Below are 7,582 nucleotides of genomic sequence, written 5' to 3'. Positions count from 1 at the left end.
AGGATTCCAGTAAAATTTTGCGACGCTTATTTCATTGGGTCCACCTAAAAAATAAAGAAAATATATCAATCACACCTTTGTGTTATTTATGTGATCCTCCTGATGATGTTATTCACATTGTTTAGGGGCGTTATTGTGGTATTATTGAAGCTGTTTTGCGGTGGGTTATTGCGATGTTATTTATGTGTCATCTAGGAGGTGTTATTGTCATTGATCATCAGTATTATTGCATTGTTATTGTGGTGTTATTATAGTTATTTTGTGGAGTTATTAAAGCGAAACTGCAGTACATGTGATATTGAGGTTTATCCAATTTGTTTTGTAATAATATCATAACAAGGGTATCTTCATCATTTTTTATGTTGATTAAATCAGATACAAGTGGCAACATTTTACAATGTCCGGACTCAGCTTATCTGCAGCTGCCCCAAACAGACCCTTATTCAAGCTGTTTTGTAATAATATCATAATAAGGGTATGTTCATCATTTTTTATGATGATTAAATAAGATACAAGTGGCAACATTTTACAATGTCCGGACTCCCTATTTAAATATTTTTCAATATTATGGGTGCTATATTCGTAATATCCCCTGTAATCAATGGTTAGTTCTGGATTTAGATTGAATATAAGGGTGGAGATTCCGCATACATAGTAGAGTACCCTTTGTTTTCTCCTTATTTACTGATCCCGCCATCGTTCTAAGCCCTAATTCGTTCATAAATACCAGTCTGGAGGAAAGCTAGGTTTGAAAAATCGAAGTGCTTGCAAATCTATTTTCTTTCCCCGCTCTCTTTACCCTCTTCTTTCGGACCTTCTGCTTGCAAAATGTCTGCCGCATCCGAACCGAGATCTAAAGCGCCTTTGCTGCCGACGACAAGCAGCTTCCAGCAATCGACCTCTACGTCCGATCGTTTCTATACGCCGGCGTTAGCTTCATCGGAAACGCCTTCCTCCTCATTTTCATCCTTCTCCGCCCAATCGTCAACCTTCTTCCCGCGCCCCATCCTCCCCACTCGCGTAAGCATCGTTGGATCCTTCCCACAGGTCCCCTCCGTTCGATTCGCTATTGAACGACCCACCTCACCTGGTCGCTCCATGTCCGCCATTACTAGCCATGATCGGATCGTTCGCCCTTCTCTGTCTTCCTCGGCTGGCCGCAAGATCTGCACGTGCTCGCCAACGACTCATCCGGGATCCTTCCGCTGCAGCCTCCACAGGGGTCTCAATCATCAACAAGCAGCGGCATCCGTATCATCGCCGTCCAATCGACTAAACGCCCGCCGATCTGCGATGACAAACTCGCTTGTCCGGATTGGGACAGTTGAGGGCGAATTGGTCAAAAGGGCCCTCTCGGCGCTAATCCGCCCTTCCTCGCATCATCAGCGAAGGAGAGCAGACTTCCAGCCCCGGCCAAGTCGGCTTTCTAGGATGTCCAATGCTGACGATCTTATGATCGTTGTAGGAAGGAACTGAAGATCTTGATGCAGGTCTGTTGATATTCACAAAAAAGCATAACACGTTACCTCACCACTCTTCACTGCCGATGTCAGTGTCTTCGATTTTGTTTCCATACTGATTTTCTTTATTGTAACGTGAGGAGGTAAGCAGTAGCGATGGCGGAACTGGTCAAATCCGTCATATATTGTACATAGTTTTCTATAGTAGATATTGATGGATGTGCATCCAGATTTTCAGAGAACGAGAACTTGGATACATTGGACGCCAACTAATTTCGTAGAAATTGTTTCGAAGGCAAGGTGATTGAATCCCCATAGATATCAAAATTGCGCTTCGTCCGCACTAAAAAAAAGAAAAAGAAAAGAAACGTGCACAAAAGTATGAATGATTAATTGACATTAATTCATAGATTACAGATTGATACTGCACTTGTCCGTCAAGATCAGCGCATGGATCTAAAATTTTCTTTAAATGATTTGGGTCGTTCTCTTCGTTGCAGAATCCCTACAACAAACATCTCCCGTCGACGTCGACGTCGCCGCCGTCGATTCGTACGTGTTTTCAGTTGTCACGATCGGTATACCTCGGAACCGTTTCAGTTACATACGGTATGTAAAAAGAAAAAAGTAACTTCCTCATATAACATAGGTGCGTAAATTGAACCTCATATTTGCTCCCACTTAAAAGGAAGATTATTATTGTTATTTTTTTTATTCAGCATTAATTTTTGGGAAATTTACATTCAGAGCTCCTAATTTTATGCATTCATTTATCTCCCACCCAAAATCTTATTTTTACGATTCAATCACTGAACTTACCCTTTTTCACGGCTATCTAACTGACTGAACTTCACTTTTTCACGGCTCTCGAACAGTGAAATCCATATTTTTTGTCTATTGGTAGGGTACTGGTTTTATAAAAATAAGAGTTTGGGTGAGATAGATAAACACTCAAGAATTGGGTGCTGGGTATGTAAATTTCCGTTAATTTTTTTATAAATTGTGAGGGTCTGAGTTTCAAGTTATTCATTGAACAAGTGCAGATGGAATCGAACAAGTGCGCACATTAACACATTAATTCATATTATTTTTAAAACTTTGATTAGAACTCCTTAAAATATTGATATTGAAACGAGGTTCAAGATCTGTCATATTTGGTCTAAATTTGTAATTATATTTATGATTAAATTCGCTTATGTCATCAAAAATTTTTGATGGGATAATTACAAAGAGCCCCCCTTAATATTGACATTTGATGCATGCTAGTAAATTCGCAGGAGGAGAGTGATGAATTATTGTCGTAACATTGTACAAAAATCCAACACACACTTAGATAGATGTAACTAAAAACGACACCAAAAGTATTTACTTTGAAAACCAAAAAAGGGAAAAAACCACGAGGCATTGCCTGGTTGAAATATTTCACTATGAGTTGTTGATTATATGTACAATCCTTTGCCCCACAAGCGGAAAAATGTTATAGAGTTTCTCGGGTTACAATATCTATGTGTAAGAAGAATTGCCGCGGTAGGCAGTGGGTGGCGGCGGCGATGACCAAAGGCGTCCGTGGTGGCGACTACTTGAAGAGGCGGCGGTGAATGCGACCTCGAGCGGAGGTCGTCAGAAGCAAAAATGGCCGGAGGCGGCGGTGAATGTGACCCAAGGCAGCGGCGGTCAGAAGTGACGGTGGCCGGAGGCGGCGGTGAATGGGAACCACAGGCGATGCAGCGACGACTAGAAGCGACAACAATCGGAAGCACAACGACAACCAGAGTCAACGACGTCCGGAGGCGGCGGCGATCAAATGCGACAACAGTTTGAGGTGGCAGTGACTCGAGTTGGTTGGAGGCGACGATAGCTAGAAGCGGCGACAATCGGAGGCGGTGACGACCGAAATAAGTTAGATACAGTGGCAGATGGAAGCAGCGGCGACTGGAAGCAGCAACAGCTTGAGGCGGCGACAACGGGTGGAGTTGGCCAGATCTAAAATGCAGGATGCAGGTCTGTAGCTCCATATTCTGCAGGCTCTGGACTTGCTCTTGTCCCCAGGTTCAGATCCTCTTTCATGAGGGATCTGGGGCTTTATTTATAGAGTTCAAATTGCAAATAAATAAGAAATTCATATCACTCTTGATCGGGAGACTCGCAGAGATCCCCTTGATCAAATAATGCTTGATGGACATTTGAGTGCCCTAATGATGTAGGAATTGAATGATCTTTGGTCTGTTGGATTTTTTTTGTCGAGATGCTCGATTTGAATATAAACATGTTATATATGACATTTATTTGATCTTCCAATTATATTTCAAAAACATCTAAAAGTGGTTTAATGACTTGATTTGGGATTGATTCAACCCAGATTGAACTGATTCTAGTATCGTTTTGTCTGTCTCGTCGAGCCGGTCAGTTTGAACATAAGTTTGTTGAAATGAGAGCTCTTGTGACTTTTAATCAAAGTTTGATTGTTTCTTACTAAAAAACTTGTCTCAAGATCCTTGCCATGCATTAAGATTCATGTTGGAAATTAAAAATTTGTTGTTGATATGTCAATTGTTCTTTATTTTTGGGTGAATCAACTTCGTTACTTGAAAATATAAAATTCTTTCAAACTGGTATTTTTTTGTGAAGGTAAATTTACTGACATAACACGCAATTCCCATGGATTGTTATATTACCGTATTTATGATGTAAGGATCATACCACGTGTATATGTATAAATAACATAGGTTTTGAATTTGAACAAGTATATGTAATGCACTTGTATAAAACAAAGCGTGACATGGTGGACTCTTTGTTATTACATGGGCATGTGAGATGGGTGTGGGGAAGATTCAAATCCCCCCTCCACAAATATTGTGTTTTTTGCGTCGGGCCATGTCGGGATGGGTCTGCGGTTTCAGTAGGCAAACAGGTCAGCGTGCTGGGATTGGGCCAGCATCACGTTATGCAGGATAGATCTATGGGTCAACTGGGCCATGATTGACCTGCGGGGTGTCCTAACTTAACTGCCAGATCTTTAATCTGCTGGATTAGATTGGTCGTTGCGATCAATCCTGCGGTTTTGGCGATGGATGCGACAATCCAAGCCATGTGGTAGAACCTAAAAAAAATTACATTGAGATTCATGTCATGTTTTGAAATTCGTGTTGGATGTAAAAGAATTATTGATGACATATTAGTTGTCATTCTATTTTTGGACGAGATCAATTTCGTCGCCTGAAAATACAAAAATTCTCCAAACTTATATTTTGTGACTGCATTCATATATATATATATATATATATATATAGATAGATAGATAGATAGATAGATAGGCACACACACACATACATACATACATACATTTTATATATAAGTGAAATTTACCAATGCAGCACACAATTCCTTTGGATTTGTATGCTGCTGTACTCCTGTTGTATGAATCATATCATATGTTTATGTATAAATAACACAAACAAATTTTAAATTTAAATAATTATATATAGTGCATAAATATATGTATAAAACAAAATGTGACATAGTAGACTCTCTGTTGTTCTGTATGTGCATGTGAGATGGGAGTGAGGGTTATACATACAGTGTGGGTGGCTGCTTCACTATTATATCATTCCGGAAGTAGTATTTTTTCTAAGACTGAATCAAAACATTATTCGTTAGCTTCGAGAGTGCGTCCTCGGGGTTCTGACACTTTCTTTGGGTTTTGGCAGGGCGAGATCCATCAGATGTTGCCATCTCAATAATGCGAAAGAAAATCACGAAAGAAGATCTCAGAGATCTTGCTGAGCAGGGTGAGATAACTTTTCCTTATTTCTTCATGAAAGAATATGGAAAATAAGAAATCACAAATCACCTGCTAGATAGGGATAATCTTTTTTTTTATTCTCTCCTTTTCCTCCCTTCTACGTTTTCTTCCTCCGCTTGGTTTGAATTTTTTTCTCCCGTAGCTTATATCTTTCCCTCTCTTGAGCCTTCCTCCTCAATTGGGCTGATTTCCTCCCACCACTTTGAATTTCTCTCCATTTTCTGTTCCTCTCCCTTCTCACTCTTCCTCTCTCTCTTTGTTCTGAATTTTTCTCATCATTAAATCTCCTTTTCTTATAGGCTAAAGAGACCCTAATTTCTTTCTAATTTGGATAAGATATGAATTAATTTCAGATTAATCTTAACCATTGGATCCACCTCCTTATGCAAGAACCTAATAAGGTTTTTTTGATCCTGCCATCTGGCCTGGATCGTCAGATCCACCGCCAAAACTATAGGATAGATCACATCCGTCAATTCTGATACCGTAGATCCAAGATCTGGTGGCCTAGCTGAGACACCGCGTAGGTCAAACATGGCCCAGTTTGACCCGTAAATATATCTCGCATACCGCAGTGTCGACCCAGTCCCTCCCCGTTGAACTGTCCGCCCTACGAAACTGCCAGCCCGACCCGGGACCGACACGACCCAAAGCAAAAAACGCATTACCTGTCTTGGGGGTGGGATTCAAACCTGCTCTCACTCCCCTCTCACACGAGCATACAAAATAACAAGTCTACAATGCCACATTTTGTTTTATACATATATTTGTGCATTATATATATTATTTTCAATTCAATATGATTTAAATTTCTTAAATTTCAACTCACGCAAATCTATGATTTCAGTAACTTGTGGAACATTGAAACCTTATTTAAAAATTGATCAAGCACTCTTTTTTCAACAAACTTATAATAAAACTAATCGGATCAATGAGTCAAATACAATGACACAAAAAAATGGTTAAATTCGAGTCAAATCAGGCTTGGATGAAGCCGTTAAATCATTTTTGAAAGCTTATGGTGTCCAATTGAAAGTTCAAACAAATTTCAAATCTATCAAACTTATAATTAAACTGAGCAACTTGACATGACAAATCCAAAGAGTTCAAAAAAACTCAATTTTGTTGTTATTTAGGCTCTTAAATGTCCACATAATGTCATCTGATCGAGATTACCTCTCTAGGTCATCCGATAGAGTGGTCTAGATTTGTTCTTTATTTGCGGGGAGGTATTTCCCAAACTATAAATAGAGCTTTGTTTCCTTCATGAAAAGGGGCCAGGGGGCTAGACCTTGAACTAGAGGAAGAATTGAACTTTTAGTAGGACCGGCGAGGGGCTAGATCTTGAGCCAGAGGAAGAACTTGACTTGCAGTAGCACCGGCAAGGAGCTAAATTCTAGTGTAGTCCCATGCTGAAGACCCGAAAAATGCCAGCCGCTCCTGTAGTCATCTACCATCGTTGACCATTTCTTTCTTATTGTAACAAATCTCTTTTCAGAATCACGGCGTACGCCATGGGATCTCAAAATCCGTTGTGAAGCAACGACACACCTCAAAGACAACATATTAAAGCTCCAACTGTTCCTAACTGCTCACTTTGACCATAACACAACAAATATTGTATGTCAAAGAGCTATGTAACTCTTTCCTAACTTTGGGACATGGGCTTGTACGTGCAATCACCAACTCATTTGAAATAATTTTAACTTCAATACCCTGTTGTTTTTTCTCTTTTTGTGTTTTCCATAATAAATCTTCTGGTTTCTCTATTTATCACGTCTATTGTCAGAGTATCTGATGGACTATCGTACAATGTTAGCACGATAATTCATAATTCTACCGCCGCAAAACGGCAAGGAGCTAAATTCTAGTGTAGTCCCGTGTTGAAGACCTAAAAAATGCCAGCCGCTCCTGTAGTCGTCTACCATCGTTGACTGTCTCTTTCTTATTGTAACAAATATCTTTTCAGAATCACGACGTACGCTGTGGGATCTCAAAATCCGTTGTGAAGCGACGACACACCTCAAAGACGACATATTAAAGCTCCAACTGTTCCTAACTGCTCACTTTGACCATAACAGAACAAATATTGTATGTCAAGGAGCTGTGTAACTCTTTCCTAACTTTGGGACAAGGGCTTGTACCTGCAATCATCAACTCATTTGAAATAATTTTAACTTCAATACCCCGTTGTTTTTTCTCTTTCTGGGTTTTCCATGTAAAATCTTTTGGTTTCTCTATTTTTCACGTCTATTGTCAGAGTATCTGATGGACGCTCGTACAACGTTAGCACGATAATTCATAATTCTACCGCCGCAAA

The 7,582-nt window shown here is 39.9% G+C and overlaps 1 protein-coding gene across 4 annotated transcripts; it reads left to right on the top strand.

Annotated features, from left to right (window-relative positions):
* Positions 1-696: 696 nt before the first annotated feature.
* LOC110034850 lies at positions 697-3,139 on the top strand. 4 transcript variants are annotated; one of them, XM_020739104.1, is made up of 2 exons: positions 697-1,490; positions 1,961-3,139. In XM_020739104.1, the coding sequence occupies exon 1, from the start codon at positions 829-831 to the stop codon at positions 1,474-1,476; it is 648 nt and encodes a 215-aa protein (XP_020594763.1). In that variant the 5' UTR covers positions 697-828; the 3' UTR covers positions 1,477-1,490; positions 1,961-3,139. The 4 variants fall into 4 exon arrangements, 2 of the variants coding, with proteins under 2 accessions (XP_020594763.1, XP_020594757.1); XM_020739098.1 differs by lacking the exon at positions 1,961-3,139 and adding an exon at positions 1,691-1,833; XR_002295097.1 differs by having other exon boundaries at positions 698-1,760.
* The last annotated feature ends 4,443 nt before the right edge of the window (positions 3,140-7,582 follow it).

The sequence above is a fragment of the Phalaenopsis equestris genome, unplaced genomic scaffold (assembly GCF_001263595.1).
Source record: "Phalaenopsis equestris unplaced genomic scaffold, ASM126359v1 Scaffold000002, whole genome shotgun sequence".
NCBI lineage: Eukaryota > Viridiplantae > Streptophyta > Magnoliopsida > Asparagales > Orchidaceae > Phalaenopsis > Phalaenopsis equestris.
Note: the sequence above shows the minus strand (reverse complement) of the source record. Positions and strands in the feature narration are given on the sequence as shown.